The sequence below is a fragment of the Pyricularia oryzae genome, chromosome 2, assembly GCF_000002495.2.
Source record: "Pyricularia oryzae 70-15 chromosome 2, whole genome shotgun sequence".
Taxonomy (NCBI): domain Eukaryota; kingdom Fungi; phylum Ascomycota; class Sordariomycetes; order Magnaporthales; family Pyriculariaceae; genus Pyricularia; species Pyricularia oryzae.
Window position 1 is genome coordinate 2609671 of NC_017850.1, and position 15564 is coordinate 2625234.

Here is a 15564-nt window from a genome sequence, read left to right on the forward strand (position 1 = left end):
GTCTCAAACATCCCCAGAGCGACCCTCGTGAAAGCGCTCACGAAATTGGTACTTGGCCATGTCTGTCACTCAAACGGGAGTACCTGACTATCTTCCATACAAGCAGCGTAAATTGGCGACCGCAAGGATCTTGGACCCGGGCGGTCTCCACCATGAAAGAAACGGAGTAGATGGATACCTTATCCTTGTGCTTTTTGCGGCTGGTTAGATGCCTTTTCTCCCTGGTCTCTTTTTTTTTTTTTTTTTTTTGCTGTATGGTTGGTTTGGTAGGTACATACCTAGGTACTGTAGATAGGCAAGCATTTGCGAGCCATACGGCAAAGATCGTGTCGGCATTTTTCCATTATGATTTTTTGCGTCAAACTCATCCGTCCTGGGTTCTGCATTAAGTTGATAATTATGCGAACTCGTTCCATCTCCGCGCACTTCTCGTCGGCAAAACAAAGTCGGGCCATGGTCGAGGACCAGCACTCCCTGTCCACAGTTTGACATGCAACTGACTGAGATGCGGTGAAGGAGGTGAGCCAGCCGTTCGTCTCAATGAGCATTGTGGTCAAAACTTACTTCGTACCTACATGGACTCAACGATTGATCAGATTGGATGACGGGCGCCCGTTGTGAAAGAGTGGGTGGGCAAAGGCCTGACTGACTACTGTGTACTGTACTGTCAAAAGCTCGTAGCATGTAGTATATTACCCCATCTGTTACCCTCGCAAGCCTCGATCCTTCGATACGGCTAGCCGTTATCTAGGTGCATGCTTGCATCCGATGCATGACTGGACTAGCCATCCATCTCAAGTTTTTTATAAAAAAAATATAAAAAAAAACAGCCTTTTTTCCCTGCTAGATGTACAAGAACAAAAAAAGCACGGCCATTCTGAATTGACGCACCCTTCTCCAACAGTATCAATGATGGGTAAATTTTGCGAAGGCTGGGCAAGCGGGTCCTAACTCCGTTTCGCCAAAAAAAGAAAAGACAAAAGACTTTTGGCTTCGAGAAGCTCGCGAAGCGCCCGCCATCGACGACATCCATTCGACGCAAGATGTCACCCGTGCCGCCTCCGGCGCCCACCGCCCCCTGAATTGGGGGTTTCCCTGTTACGAAATGTCGCCCTGATATTCAAAATCCTTGGTTTCCCAAAAAAAAAAAAAAAAATTAATATATATATACATGTATATATAAAAATAATAAATCGTCCAGTCTCGCAAGGCCATGACAGAAGAAATGCGCCGCTCTGACCATCTTTCAAAATGAGACTACACTAGCTGGGCTCTCCCTGGCACGAGTGACAAGTCATTGCCTCGAATTTCTTCACGCAAAAAAGAAGGGTATCATCAGCAAACCTAATGTGATAGGTAGATACCGTGGATATTTTTAATCACATAATAACCCCCCTAACGTATAGTTATCAGAACCATCAGATCTCACGTCACAGCTATTTTGGTGGACCAGTTTTGTGATATATCCATCATTTGCCGCGTCAATGCATCCAAGAAAAAACCTAGGCCTTGCCAAGATCTTCCATTCATAGATCCTATTTTACAAAACAAATAGCAGCATTCTAAAAAGTCGGGTCAATTGGCAAGCGGGGATGAGGGGGGAGCAGAGCTCTTGAGCCCTCGGGCCACCTTCCTTTGGAAAAGCGACAGAAAGAAAGAAAAAAGAAAAAAAAGGTACCGCCAGCCCAACGCCACGCCTTGAGACTTGTCAAGTTCAGCCTCGACGGCGTCTTTTTGGAATCGCGCAAACAGCCCCCAATCTTGGCTTAGTACGGCACGGCTTGAAACACCAAGCGCGGTGTGGCTGCATTCCCGATATTTGCTCTTCTCTTGTTTTTATTTTGGAAATCGTCTTCCCTTGATTCCTGATTCCTCGTTGTTTCTACACCCAGCTAATCAGCCCCTCTGTCTATCCTTACACATACGCTTTTGCCCGTCCAGCAAGATGTTGTGTTTATCCCTATGCGTCATGGGAATTGCCAGGAACTCCGAAGATCTACTATACGGAAGGCATTGACGTTCGGAGATTGAAGTCCCCAGAACGTGGATTCTGTGGCAGTACCACGTTAATGTGGTAAATACTACTGCACACGTAGATCGTACCCCCGATTTTTCCTATTCCGCCGTCAAACACACTGCGTGGCCTGTCAAAACATGGGAAGAGAAACAAGGTCATCATCCGACGATAACACCAGGTAGTACAGAACTATTACCATGGAACAAAAACCGGAGAAAACTAGGCGCCTTAGAAAATCCCCCTATTCCCCGGGGTATAAATCGCACATATTATGAACCTGTTTCCTTTTTCTTGTTGTTGTTGTTGTGCTGGATTTTAGTACCCACCTCCTCCCCGCTTACCCGTGGCAAGGATAACCCGGCTGGCTATCGACAACCACCACCCGCCTGTGCCGTCGAGCCCACACTTGTTGGGAACTTCGTCTCCATGGCTACAAACGACCGACAGCTCCGCTGTTTGGACACAGGCCCCTCTCGATGAAGAGCCGTCAACTGCCGTCAGACGAATCCTCCGTGCGCCTGAAGGCACGGGGTCGCGTCAGTGAACAAACCTGTAAGCAGGACCGGGCACGAACCCGGTCAGGCTCGATTCGCTTCTATGCCCTTGTTTTCCGCTGTGTAAATAGAGAAAATAGAAAGCGCGCCGAGATACCCCTCGGGAGGTTGCTAACGGCCGGCTAATGAGCCGGGCCGAGCCCGGCGTTAAATAATACTACTACTACTACTACTACTACTGGATTTTAGTAGAGTAACCTTTCTCGGTCGTCGTCCGGCAACGTGGAATTGCATTTTTATGCAACGGCTGTTTAGATGATCCACCCTGGCTCCAGTGACGCGCTGTTTCTTGCTTCTCAGTTTCCTTTGCACTGTTTTTTCTGCCCCCCCATCCCGACGCGCTGGACAATTTGATGATCAGTGCATTTTCAATTTACTATGCACTACGGTATACAAGCAGTGTGCAGGATTTATGCAACCATGGGCGACATCGAAGCTGAGAGGAAAATAACCGGAAAAAACCTTACTGGTATTATTCGCAAGGCTTGGTACTTTATTATCAAACACGACGACACAATTGCAAAATAGGAGCAGTCCCTCTAATGAACTGAAAAGGGCAAGAGCGCGCGCACCCCCTCGATCCTTTCATCCAATCCATCTTGGCCCCCGCCATCCGTATCCGGCAGAGCGTTGCAGTCGGACTTGACCGAGAACCATGATCCTGGACGGGGTGTCAATGAGCTGAGGGTCAGGCCCACTGACAAGACCGCGGTCCTTGGTTGTCTTCGTGGTCCCTGCATCGGACGAGAGCTGCGTATCTTTTTTTTGCGTTTCGTGCGAGGGGGTATTATATCGGCCACGGAATGCTGGTTCCGGATGACGTCGGTTACAGACTATGAAGATGAATCCAAGTCAAACAGGTTAAAAAACAAAGTCAATATCTCACGCTGGCGATTGTTTTATCGGAGTAAAAAGCATGAAATATCAATTCAATGAGCGGGTGTATTTTCGTCTATTTGGAGAATGTACTACTTGATCAAGTTGCGGCGAATCTTGCGTTCAAGATTCTACAGCTTGATCGAGATATTATAAGCATCCAAGATCACTGCAACCCCCGTGACGACCACAGCATACCCCACCAAGATTCCCATCGCAAGCAGGGGACCGGCGGTCAACGTAGGAAGAGTCATGTTAACGGCTCCAGTCAGCAGGTTTGCCAACAAGAAGACGGCCAGCCCGTTCTTGTTGAAAGCACGCAGTACGCGGCTCGTGGCGGCATTATGCGCCTCCTTCTCAGCCCTCCCGTCCGAGACGTTGACGCTGCTGTTCCCGTAGCAGGCTGTAGGGGGGAAGAAAAGTGCCTCGACGACGCAAAACGCCATCAGCAGTGCCGAGTTGTACCAAGCGGTCCACAACACGTACGGCAAATTCGCCATGCGGCGGGACACATCCAGACCCTGGCCATAGGTGAAATTTGTTGTGAAGACGTAGAGCGCGGTCCAGAGCGCTGTCCGCAAGCCCATCCTCACGAGCAGCTTCTTCCGCGCACTCGAGGGACCTGTGGGCTCGCTGCCTAGCGTCCGAGGGAGAACGTAGGTGCCGGCATCCATGCCGGCAAAGAAGATTGCCAGGTACCCCAAGAAGCTGAAGATGCCCTCCCTGTTCATGGATATCAGGTCCGTACGCGGGGCGATCAGGATGAAGGCTTTGAGTCGGGTACTTTCAAGCAGTACTTGGTAGACGACGCCTAGGAGAATGCAGAGGACGGCGTATGAAGGTATTATGCGCAGGAAAGGCTGCAGAATGGCCACGAAAGGCGGAAGAAATCCCAAAGTGAAGAAAAAGTTCCAGTGCACGCCATACTCAGTGACGTGCTCTGCATAGTCCAGTCCCTTGACGGACAGTAGCCGGATCACACCGAGAACCAAAAGCGGAAACGAGTGGCGAAGGCTGTATATCAGTTTCTGCGCAAGCGGTGTTGATTTGCCGCTGGCAACCTCCCGCAAAACTGGACGAGCCGAAACAAGACCTCCTGAATAGACGAAAGAGCCCACGCCTATATCCATCAGAGACGTGCCCCATGTCTCGACCTTGGCGAAGCGACGGGGGAAGATGGGGAAATCAACCGCTAGAATTGCTAGGCATGTCAGGGCGAGCATGCTGCCGCGATAATTTGTCAGAAAGGGCTTTAGTGAGAGCACATCTGCCTGCTTCTGCGCCTCGGCGGGCTTAGGCTTCTTGGGCCGGCGCCTGGAGGCATTTGCCGCGGGGATGCCATATAGAAGCACGGCCGGGGCGGCGAGTAATAATATGAGAAGAACCGGTGCATGTGCATATAGAGTTGTTGCTAGCAGCACAGCGATTATGTTGAGGAGTAAGTCAACAGTAAAAGCTATGGGAGTATATGGGTCGAAAAATGACTGGCGCGTCTGCAGGACGGACCAGAGCACGAGGGCAACCTATATGTGGGAGCTGCTAGTCAGTAGGCGACCTCGATGTGATGTCCTCTTTAGTCATGGGAAACTTAAAGCAGAGTCTGCATGTACCGGAGCAACGCCTGTGACGGCAAGTATCTCGGCAACAGAGCCGCCATTGTGTCCCGAGACGAAAGCCTCTTTTTGCTGCTTGTAGCTAGCTGTCAAATTCGACATGGTTGAGTCGTCGCAAACTGATTAGGGAAGTACTTTTTCAAGGATAAACGCAGAGAACAAATCAGGTGTGAGAAACAGCAAACGCGGTTCTCGTTGCAGGCATTGCGTCGTGCTCTTTAAAACAGGTAAAGTGATGAGAGCGCGGCGCACAGGAGCCAGTTGTTCTTCTCCCAAGATGAGGAAACCTGTCAAATCGCGAAAATGACACTGTCGCGGAAAGAAGCTCCCCGATGCGACTTTGCATGGATCAGAGCTGCCGCCAACCAGCCAATGACGTAAAATGCACCACACTGCCCCTCTAAAATCAGAGGGGGCATCACGTGCTCTCGCGCTTTTGGAGTTTGGAGTTTGGAGGTTCTGCTCTAGCACTAACAAATAAGCGCCACAGTTTTGTATCACAGTGAATTCTGACGACGTTTGTTCCGGAATGGGGGCAGACCTGCGTTCTCCCTTTTTTTGCCTTACACCAACGTCTTTTTTTTCTCCGTGACAAAGGAATCACATGAGTAACAAGAGAATCTCTTATCTTGCCTCCCCCGAATCCACGTTCCAGTTGTCTTTGAATGACGAAAGGAGTATTTTGTAAGGGGGCTGAGGGGTTGTGATTGCCTTTTTTCAGGGTGCAATCCCCCTGTGTCTCCCGTTCTTTGTTACTGCTCACGAGCCCCAACCATCGGCAGGAATGCTTTGCTCATTTCTCAATATTTTTTCTTCTTCTTTTGTTCTTTCAAACGGACTTGTAGGACGAGCGAGAAAAGCTTCTCCCTCACTTTGAATCCTTGTTCTTTTATGTCCTTTTTCATATCCAGCCCGACGCCATGTGTACCCTGACTGTGTCGTACCCCTTTTCTTTGACCTTCTTTGATACACGGCAACGATACAAATAGCAGTGCCGTGTGCGGCATATCACAGCTTCTCTACCTCGCGCTCCTTTGCTTGTTTGAGTACAAACAAGCACGCTCTTTCAGAAAAATTCCTGGCACTTGACACTCTCAAGTCTGTTGTCGATACTGGTTTATACATTGCCCACGCGGTTGCTTTGTTCCCTAACATATTCGCATCGCTCGCCATACATTCCCCCCTCTAGGACGCAAATCTTTCTCACTTTGAAACTTGAGACAACTCTGTCTGTCTACATACTTTCTATTTCTAATCTTGCCACCGTTACAAATACTTAGCAACACGTACTTGCAAGGTCCTATCGCTACTAGGTACGATATCAACTCAGAGAGCTATCATGGAGACTCAAGCAACCAAACGTAACCCTCTGCCTTCCATCTGGACCGGTGGCTATTGTGATGGTGGCTTTCCTCGGGGCACATCCCGTCGGCAGTTGAACACCCCCATTGCTCCCTCACCCATGTCGCCACATGGGGCTCACGGTCCGGAGGTTATGCTTCCGCGGCATCACCAAGATCAGGTCACTGAGCTGGGCAGATCTCTTGTCCAAACGCTCGGTCGTCGAACTAGCACAACAATATCCTCACCCCAGTCCGCTTCCATATCTTCCCCTCTGTCTGGCGCCTTCAACAGGATGTCAGTCGGCGGCACCAGTGCCTACGCTGCGAATACGTCTCTGCTGCTCTCGGGCGTCAGCGGGAATGACATCATGTCCCCCATGGAGCGGCGCAAGTCTGTCACCATGGAGATGAGGCATCCTCAGACGATTTTGGTAACCGCAGTAGCTTCGCGCAGCAGGGACCAGGCTGCCATGATTGGAGGAAAGGTGACCATCAACGCAACCGTTTTCCCTCGCGTCGGCCAGCGCTCTCCTTTTAGAATGTCGCGCGAGTTCAACCTCAAGAAAGTGCACGACATGATCCCCGGTCCAGCACGCCGGCCATCGGTTACAAGCGTTCCTTCATCCCCAGAGACACCGCGACGGACGTCTACCCTAATTGAGAGGAAGCTATCTTCAGTCGTGGTGAGACCCGCGGTGGTTCGGCGCAGTTTCGCTGGCGACTTTGACGATAGCGCGAACGTCCCACCAAACACAAGGCCAATCTGTTAGTGTAAACCCATGTTTGCAAAAGCCTTTCAGGACCCCCAGCGACAAAAAACAAAGGAACCATTTTGCTAACAATTTTGACAAATCGCAGCTTGGCCACACGCCCGCCTTTGCCTTCCAATCCTGGCATCCCTAATGCTCTCGGGTCAACTTCGCGACGGCGACAGGATCGAAATCCCGATGCCGCATCCCGAGGCTTGGCCCCAGACGTGGGCGTACCTGTGCACAGCCGATGGTGGCGAGGTGCACGAGAGCATGAAGCAGAACATTCTCTACCTCGGCGGTAAGCTTTTAGAGTGAGCCGACTGCCGAGTTTCCTTTTTTTAATTTTTTATTTTAGTTTTCTTGGTATCTACTATTGCACTTGGCTTTATGGCTTGAGACACTTGCAGGGATTTCAGGGCTGAGCATTTCTTTCCCTTCTTCTTTTTCTTTTTTACTTCCGAATGTTCATCATTTGGATTTATTATTATTATTCTTGCATGATAGAGCGCACGATTTTACGAACAGATGTAAATGACATTTAGCATGTCGCTTGCCTCTAGGTACCTACCTAGATAGGTAGGTAGGTAACTACCTAGGTGCCTGCCTATCGAATTGGCATGCTGTATTTTCCTGGCCACAAAATCGTTCCCATTTGTTGACGGATAACCACACCCTGGAGAATGTGAATTTGGAAGCTGTCGCATGCATGCTGCACCTATGCAAATCACTTTTAGGTCTCAACCTATACAAAATGAATTGGGCCGTGTCGGTGTACATGCCCGTTTTTTTTTTTTTTTTTTTTTTGAAAGTATCCGTAGCTCAACAAAGTTTACCGACATGGTTGCAGCCATGGAAATCTATAAAGTGTTATTGTCAATTCCCCTCATAATCCGAGATGAGTATGTCTTTATTTTACCCCTTTGGCTGAACTTTGGATCGGCGGGACAGTATGGTTTTAGTCTATTACCCTGAGACAACAAGCACCTCCCATGGTTGTAGTCGCGGCACCGTTCGACTTTACCCCTTTTTTTTGTGCCCAGCCTCTTTCTTGGGTAGGTGAAAATTTCACAATCACAAAAGTAGATCCAGTTGCTGGCACGGTCGTTGAGAATTGGGACCTAGGCTAGGGTCCAGCCATCAACGTTGGCGGCAGAGACGATCTCCTCTAGTGTGCATTAACGTGTAATCCAGACCAAAAGATTGACTGCGTTAGTACGGTACAGCCGCGTAAAGTGGGCTGTCTCTCCTGCAGCAGTCATTTTTCCCCCAAAAATCCAAAATACCAGGTAGGTAGTCTAGCAACAAATCTTGTAAGTGGGAATATCTTGTCTGTGATTCTGCTCGGAGGCAACTCAACCCTTCGTTTGAGCACAGAGTCCCTCTATCGATTTATGAGGGCATGTCTCAAAAGTGATCGCATTGTTATTCTGTAGAATTTTCATGTGTCTATTTTTGGTACTAAAAGCACTACTTGACGATACGACTTCTGAGTATTGTTCTGAATTGAGTTAACCACGGGGCGCCATCAATACGAGAGACTATCCTTTTACATGAGCCAAAGTTTTGCCCGTCTGTAAAGGCTCATTTTGTCCACACCTTCCAAAACAAACCTCGCTATCCAAAAGTGACGACCACTGGGAATAGATGTCCCCCACCTTCCATTTTACATAGCTTCCATTCCTGCATCACCTACCAATTCCCCAAGGTAGCTGGGTAGTTACCTAAGGTACCTGCCTGCCTACTTTCTTCTCAAAATGACTCCAAGGCATTTGCACCCCACTCATTCCCCCGTCCTCCCACGGATCAGTTTCTTCTCACCATCTTCCAAGATGTCCAACTCAGTCCGGTCACCAGCAAACACAACAACTCCGTACCTCAGCGTCCCTCCCAGCTGGGACAAGCCAACCCGGCGCCCGGTCATCTGGATCAACGGCTGGCCCGCGGTCGGCAAGGCGTCGGTGGCAGGCTTCATCAAGACGCTCCTAGGCATCTCAGAGGTGATTCTGGTCAACGAGGACGGCGAGGACGACCTATCAGGCGGGTCCGCGGTCGAGCTCGATCAGCACGCTAGGTGTGCCGACGACCCTGCCGCCGAGGAGGACCCCCTCGCTCGCGGTCGCCGCACTACCGCCATCCGCCGCTACATCCTCAGCGAGGAGAGCCTTTGTCGGACGACCGTCTTCACGGCGTGCCAGCCGCGCACGCGCAAGGGCCAGTGGATCGCCGCCGAGTACGCCGCCGCCGCCAAGGCGGCCGACAGGTTGTTCATTCCCATCAACCTGACGTGCAGTGAGCAGGAGAATATCCGCCGGCTGGGCCGGCAGAGGGAGTGCTCCGTCAACCCAGAAAAGGTGCTCAAGGACCCGAATCTTCTGGTGGCGGTGCGCGAGGTCGGCCTCTTTGAGTTCACGGAGGAGGTCGCCGCCGCGACCGCGCCGCCGCAGCGGCCACAGCTTTTGAGGAGCTTTCACACGACCGACTGGGTTCGTGGGGCAGACGCGGGATCCTGCGAGGCGGAATCCTCGACCGCTTCCGAGGCGGGAGGTTCCCCGCGCCCCTGTCAAGCTAACCCATATCACGACAAGGAGGACCCGGCCTCGATGATGCTCACGCTGGACGTGTCGCGCATGACGTCCATGCAGGCCGGCTTCTCTATCATTTCACACGTGCAGGACATGGAGAAGCGCAGGATGTGTCGTGTCCGTGCTGCCGAGCTCAAGGAGGCCGCCTTGCAGCTCAAGGCTCAGGCAATGGCCCGGAACAAAAAGTCATTATGCGATGCTGGCGAGCTGGACTCCTATCGGTGGATCATAAGGCCTAGGAGCGCGCTTTCTTGAGATTGGCCATTCTTCGCGTGGCCGCATGTGGTTGGTTACCGTGCCGCGCTGCCGTATTCGAGTTCGAGTACGCGCAGAGGGTTTCAGGACAGTTTCTTAGCTGATCATTTCGCATGTCAGCAACTCGGACGGAAGGGATATCTCAAATAGTTAGCCTCCCCTAGATGTAGGGGACGAGGCTTGAGGGACTTGAAATGGTTGTGCGTTGCATGAAGATACGTACCTTGCTTGTACTTACAGCTGAGATACCACTTATGCGTCCAATTTAGTGATTTTTAGCAAAGACCCTACCTGTGTACTATATTTCGCTGGTCCCATTTCCAGTGGGTAAATCATTACAGTAACGTCCACATTTGCACATTACAGTTATCTTAATGAACACAAGCCTAAAATCAGTGGCGGCGGTATAACACTCATCACAACTTTTGCTGTCTTTGCTTTCCAGCCTTGACATCGTCGTGCACGAGCTCCTCGCTCTCAGTCTCCTTGGCCAACTTGATCACATCAACCCACTCCTTCGGTCTCGGCCTTCCTCCTTCCATCCCGTTGAGGTAGCCCTCGACGTCGGCAGCCCAGTCCAGCAGACTCTCCTCCTCGCCCCACTCGCCCATGGCGATGATGCCAACCGGCACCCTGCCCTCGCCTACCTTGGGCTCGACGTAGCCCATGGGCGCGCTGACGCTCGGGCAGCCCGTCATGTTGGACAGCCAAATGTACCTCATGTTCTCAAACGTGACATTGCCGTCGCTGACGCCGAAGCGCGCGTCGGCCGGGTGCTTGCGCCAGCCCGGTATGGCGCTGAGCGGGCTCACGATCAACATGCCCGGGTGCTTCTCCGAGTACAGGTGGGCGAGGTGCCGCATCAGCAGCTGCCGCAGCTGCATGATCTTGACGTAGTCGACGGACCGCGTGTGCTGCCCGATGGACAGGAGCACCCGCGACGGGTACGACAGCATGTCGACCCAGCCGCCCCCGTCGCCCGCCGCCGGGTCGTGCCGCATCCGCTGGTGGTCCACCCCCTCGGTCAGGCACGCCGCCGCGTGGCCCACCTGACCCTCGCGGAGGTATGGCAGCTCGATGTCGACGACCGTGTAGCCTTGCTTCTCGACCATGTGCGCCACGGCCGCGTCGAAGCACGCCCTCACCTCGGGCTTGGCGAGCTCGACCCACGCCTTGCAGATGCCGAGGAGCTTCGGTCGGGTGGTGTTGGCGTCGGCCGTGGGAGGACAGGATGTGGGCGCGAACCGGCCCTGGACCTCGCAGTCCGGGTTCGGCTGGGCCATGACGCGGTAGGCGGCGCGCAGGTCAGCGGTGGTGGCGCCCAGCGGGCCCGTGACGCACATGAGGCTGTTCATGGCCATGGTGCGGTCGTGCGTCACCTTGAGCCCAAAGCAGCCGTTGAATGCGGCGGGGATGCGCACGCTGCCGCCTGCGTCGGTACCGATGGATATGGGAATCAGGCCCACGCCGACGACCGACCCGCCACCAGAGGACGAGCCGCCTGGGTAGTAGGACTTGTTGAACCAGTTTGTGGGGGTGCCGATGCCGGGCTGTTGTTTTGAGATTTGATCAGCTTGGTTTGCAAGGTGTTTGTTATGGAACTGACAATAAATAGATAAAAAGTAGAAGGGAAAGAGAGGGGGTGGTGGGGAGAAAGCAGAATACAGAATAGCATCCATGCAACGGTGACTTACGTTACACCCCGTAGTATCCATCCCGACCTCGTGCATGTTCAGCCTCCCGACCATGACGGCACCAGCCTCGCGCATCTTCTTGACGGGCCAGCAGTCCTCCTCCTGCACCTTTTTGAAGAAGCTCAACCCAGCCTGCGGCTTGATGCCAAACGTGTTGACGTAGCCCGCGACGGGCGTGTCACACTTGACGCCAAACGGCACGCCGTCCAGCACGCCTATGGGCTTGCCCGCAGCCCAGCGCTCGGTCGACGCGCGCGCCTCGGCCAGCACCTCGTCCCGCTTGCAGGCCGTCCAGGCCGTGGCGTGCTCGGCGCCCTTGTCGCCCGTGATGTACGGCAGCAGCGCCATCGCGACCTGCAGCGGGGTCGCGGCGCCGGACTTGTACATGGCGTGGTAGTCGGCCGCCGAGTGGTAGCGCGGCGCCGACTGGGCTGGGTACGCGGCCGGGCTGGTCAGCTCCCCCACGCTCTGCGCGGTGGCGGCATCGCCCTCTGCTGGCAGAGGTATGACCGCGCCCTGCAGGGATCTGGCGTGGGCTTCGTCAAGGTAGCGGATGTCCTTGACGGTGCCGAAGCCGGCGGTGGACCAGAAGTAAGTTTGCAGCGACGGGAATCTTTCGACTCTGTTGTTGTTTTTTTGTTGTTGTTAGCAGCTGCTGAAAGCTGAAAATGAGGCAATGGCTTGATTCGTTTCTTGAGAACCCTGGGTTTTTGAATTGACCTACAAAGTGGAGGCGACAGCAAGGCTGTACCCTCGCAGCGGAGGGTTTTTGTCTACTTCATGGTTATAGACGGTATTGGGACATTCCTTGGGGAGCGGGTAATTGATAAATGCCCGTTTTGGAGATGCGCTTGCTGATGAGGGCATTTTTACCTTGTCTGTGAACGAAGTTAGGTAGACGGAGAAATTGAGGACAATCCTTCAACGGAGCAATCAAAACCTCAGACACATGCGTCTGGTTTTTAACGATCGAGATAGGACCAATGATCTCCTCAAGCCAAATAGTTTGAGTGTTGTGATCACAACCATGAAGCTTGAACAAGGATGGCTGGCTGAGATACGACGGGATCGGGGCAGTCGTTCCTTTCCTGTGGACGACGTAGCGGTCCCGTTTTTGGTGGGGAGCGGAGACAGGGGAACATGGACAGGGGGGAGTTTGTTACACTAGACTAGTACTAACTAGCATGGACCTCGGTATAATCCGTAAATTGGTGTCAAGGTATATTTACCTCCATACTGCAGTCCGACCAACTAGCGACCAGCCGTAGGAAGTCTAGTTACGAAGTAGAATATCTTTGTAGCAGTCATCCCTGTATTAGAAACCATATCTGATCTATTCAGCCTTTGGTGGTTACTATACTTATCCAAGACTTTCCATGTATGCATACCTAACGGAGTAGCACAAAATGTCGACAGTACAGTAGGCATTAAAACGTGGGCAGTTTGCCATTCGTCGCATGCCTCTGCCATCATTTTGAGATAAGGCGAGCTGTCCAATTGATTATTGGGCCGATCAGCGCCGACGCTAGATATAACCAGTATAACTGATCCACTCTTCAGTCCTTAATTCACCGATACATTATACCTCTATACAGTAGTAAGTCCATCACGTCGGTCGAAACCACGCAACCTGGATGTCTGACGTACAGTAATAGTATACACTTCAGACGACACAAGTATCCTGTTTCACAGCTCTGTCTTCTTTTCCCTTTTTAGATTGAAGCTCTTCCTTTTTTTTTTCTTTTGCAGATAGACATAGGCTGACGGCGTTTTGTTTCGTCCGCATCTGACAGGGCAGCATGGCCTAAGACCCGAAGCCTATTGTTCTGCACTTCCGAGAATGACACTCATACTCATCGTCAACCTACGCAGTAGTGTAATTGCACAGAAAAGGTCGGCGCAACACCTAACTCCTGTACATGTTGTAGATACGCAGCCAGTTCCTGATCCGACCCTATGGGTAGTGGGACCTGGGACAGACTATGGACGCCAGACAGTCCGTTTCTGTTATCCTTTACAAGCCCTTCAACAAATAAGCAGACGGCGCCGGGATACTTGTCCACGGCCACTGATCTCACGTGGTCTAGAGTTGGAGACATCAGGGTTGCGATCCACAGGCTCGAGTCGACCATGACCGTCGATGCATGGTGTGGCTGCAGATAAATGGCGATGGGGCTGTGATGCTGATTTTGGTGGGTGTAAATTTGATCCATATATTGCTGGTCCAAAAAATTCTGAGTGCTGGCGGCGAGGAGAAGCGAGTCGTCGAGCGGTGGTATGTGTGCGTTACCTGGTAATGAAGACATTCCCAGACCGTGCATGCCTTGAAGCGACATGTTACTGACCATATTATCATCCATCAGTCCGTTGTCATTGTAAATGCCCATGTCCCAGACATGGTTGTCGACAACAGCGTCACCGTCTGAGGGTGCCAGAGGCGGGGGTGGCTGAGCGTGCAAGTGTAGCCGCGGTTGCTCCTGCTCCTGCTCCTGCTCCGAGTCGATAGCAGCCTGGTTCTCTCGGACTTTGGAATGGTGGTCCTTGTATCGCTTGAAAACATCCCGAGCCAGAATATCAACAGCCTTGACCCTTGGTTCTCGCTGCTCAACGCCCTCCAAGATACGTCTCAACACCGGACACGTCTCCTGCCACTGCCGCCTTAATCCGTCCCATCCTTCGTCACCTACTGACGGAATTCCATCCCGCCCCAACAGCAAATTCTGCAGCGCCTCCCGCATCTCCCTTGCCTCATCGGGGTTTACACCCAGTATGTTTCTGACACCGGCAAGCGTCAACTTCCTGGCCGCACCCGCAGCGGCGGTAGCATTATGGCTGCGCATGCGCTTTGTAACGTCGGTGCATATCACGTCCAGGGCCAGGTGGTGTACCCTGCCGACCTCCATGGACATGACGCCCTGTAGGTACGGAACTTGCCGGACGAGCAAAGCTTTTGCCTCGTCCCATGCCTGCTGGCCCGCTGAGCTTTTACTCTCCAAGCCAGCTTTGTCACAGATCTGCTGAAAACACGTCCGAACGTATTTATAAGTGTCGGTATCAAGGTTGAGTAGCTCTTTGCTCTCGGCCAGGGTCATTTCTGACGGAAACCGTAAAGTGGCCACCCCTGAGCAATCTTCATCGGCTTGGCGCCGACGCTTGCGAGTTGGCGACGGCAATGATGATGCTACTTTTTGCGCATCACTTGATTGACAGTTTAATTGGATACCCGGGGTTACCTGTAGGTCGTTTGGAGGAAAAGAATCACCAATGCGAGCATGGGAGCTGAGGATATCAACGCCGTCAACTGCATCCTCGGTTTTGGGCGCTCTTAGCAGCAACCGATGATGGGCGCGTACCCTCAATAGCTGTCTAGCGCTGACATCGTATCCCTCGTCATGAAGGACGCGCAGCATGTCGGCCTGGGAGTGGTTGGCCCCCCACAGCTCGCGCACACGGTCGACCAAGGGTGCATTGCGGTGAGCGCCGACCTGTTTGGAAGGGAAGTTCCATTTGCGGAGCTGTTGTTGGAAGGCTCTTTTGCTGTTTGTGTTTGCTTTGTGAGTTTCCCGCAATTTATAGGGGGAAAAAAAGAATGTCGCGCCACGGCTGGCTACTGTATAGTACTACTGCACTGTACTGCACATGAAAATTTCCGGCAGGGCGTTAGAGTCCGGGGAACGCACCTTGGAGTGAAGCTGTGGTGGATCCGCATGTGGTCCATCAGTTCGTCCATGGATTTATTCTGGACAACGTAAACCTGATAGCATTCATCCTGGTGGCCATCCCAGTTGTATACCATGACTGGCAGTTGGTACAAGGTTTCCCTCTTTTCGTCTTTTCATAGTCCTTTTCCGATAAACGCGGTGTCTTGTGCAGGATTT

General features: G+C 52.4%; 6 protein-coding genes across 6 annotated transcripts; 2 read left to right on the forward strand and 4 right to left on the reverse strand.

The window, feature by feature from the left end:
* Positions 1-37: 37 nt before the first annotated feature.
* On the reverse strand, positions 38-548 carry MGG_15638 (uncharacterized protein; the record flags this gene model as incomplete). The annotated part of the gene is made up of 3 exons (XM_003714037.1): positions 38-228; positions 279-373; positions 502-548. 3 exons carry the CDS (start codon positions 546-548, stop codon positions 38-40), a joined length of 333 nt encoding a protein of 110 aa, XP_003714085.1.
* A 2912-nt stretch (positions 549-3460) lies between these two features.
* Positions 3461-5385, reverse strand: MGG_01198 (GPI-anchored wall transfer protein 1). Its single transcript, XM_003714038.1, has 2 exons — positions 5058-5385; positions 3461-4970 (listed from the first exon to the last, which is right to left on the reverse strand). Exons 1-2 carry the CDS (start codon positions 5160-5162, stop codon positions 3579-3581), a joined length of 1497 nt encoding a protein of 498 aa, XP_003714086.1. The 5' UTR covers positions 5163-5385; the 3' UTR covers positions 3461-3578.
* An 873-nt stretch (positions 5386-6258) lies between these two features.
* Positions 6259-7694, forward strand: MGG_11271 (uncharacterized protein). The gene is made up of 2 exons (XM_003714039.1): positions 6259-7168; positions 7262-7694. The coding sequence occupies exons 1-2, from the start codon at positions 6400-6402 to the stop codon at positions 7468-7470; spliced, it is 978 nt and encodes a 325-aa protein (XP_003714087.1). The 5' UTR covers positions 6259-6399; the 3' UTR covers positions 7471-7694.
* Positions 7695-8984: 1290 nt separating this feature from the next.
* Positions 8985-9992, forward strand: MGG_01199 (uncharacterized protein; the record flags this gene model as incomplete). Its single annotated transcript, XM_003714040.1, has 1 exon — positions 8985-9992. One exon carries the CDS (start codon positions 8985-8987, stop codon positions 9990-9992), a length of 1008 nt encoding a protein of 335 aa, XP_003714088.1.
* Positions 9993-10233: 241 nt separating this feature from the next.
* MGG_11270 (uncharacterized protein) lies at positions 10234-12841 on the reverse strand. Its single transcript, XM_003714041.1, has 3 exons — positions 12411-12841; positions 11687-12308; positions 10234-11542 (listed from the first exon to the last, which is right to left on the reverse strand). The coding sequence occupies exons 1-3, from the start codon at positions 12551-12553 to the stop codon at positions 10409-10411; spliced, it is 1899 nt and encodes a 632-aa protein (XP_003714089.1). The 5' UTR covers positions 12554-12841; the 3' UTR covers positions 10234-10408.
* A 704-nt stretch (positions 12842-13545) lies between these two features.
* MGG_11269 (uncharacterized protein) lies at positions 13546-15482 on the reverse strand (the record flags this gene model as incomplete). The annotated part of the gene is made up of 2 exons (XM_003714042.1): positions 13546-15223; positions 15367-15482. The coding sequence occupies 2 exons, from the start codon at positions 15480-15482 to the stop codon at positions 13546-13548; spliced, it is 1794 nt and encodes a 597-aa protein (XP_003714090.1).
* Positions 15483-15564: the final 82 nt, after the last annotated feature.

Coding starts and splice junctions, on each gene's coding strand:
- MGG_11271 (XM_003714039.1), top strand. CDS start 6,400: ATGGAGACTCAAGCAACCAAACGTAACCCTCTGCCTTCCATCTGGACC. Junction 7,169..7,261: donor ACCAAACACAAGGCCAATCT/GTTAGTGTAAAC, acceptor GACAAATCGCAG/CTTGGCCACACGCCCGCCTT.
- MGG_01198 (XM_003714038.1), bottom strand. CDS start 5,162: ATGTCGAATTTGACAGCTAGCTACAAGCAGCAAAAAGAGGCTTTCGTC. Junction 4,971..5,057: donor CCGTCACAGGCGTTGCTCCG/GTACATGCAGAC, acceptor TCCCACATATAG/GTTGCCCTCGTGCTCTGGTC.
- MGG_11270 (XM_003714041.1), bottom strand. CDS start 12,553: ATGCCCTCATCAGCAAGCGCATCTCCAAAACGGGCATTTATCAATTAC. Junction 12,309..12,410: donor CTTGCTGTCGCCTCCACTTT/GTAGGTCAATTC, acceptor AAACAACAACAG/AGTCGAAAGATTCCCGTCGC. Junction 11,543..11,686: donor TGGATACTACGGGGTGTAAC/GTAAGTCACCGT, acceptor TCAAAACAACAG/CCCGGCATCGGCACCCCCAC.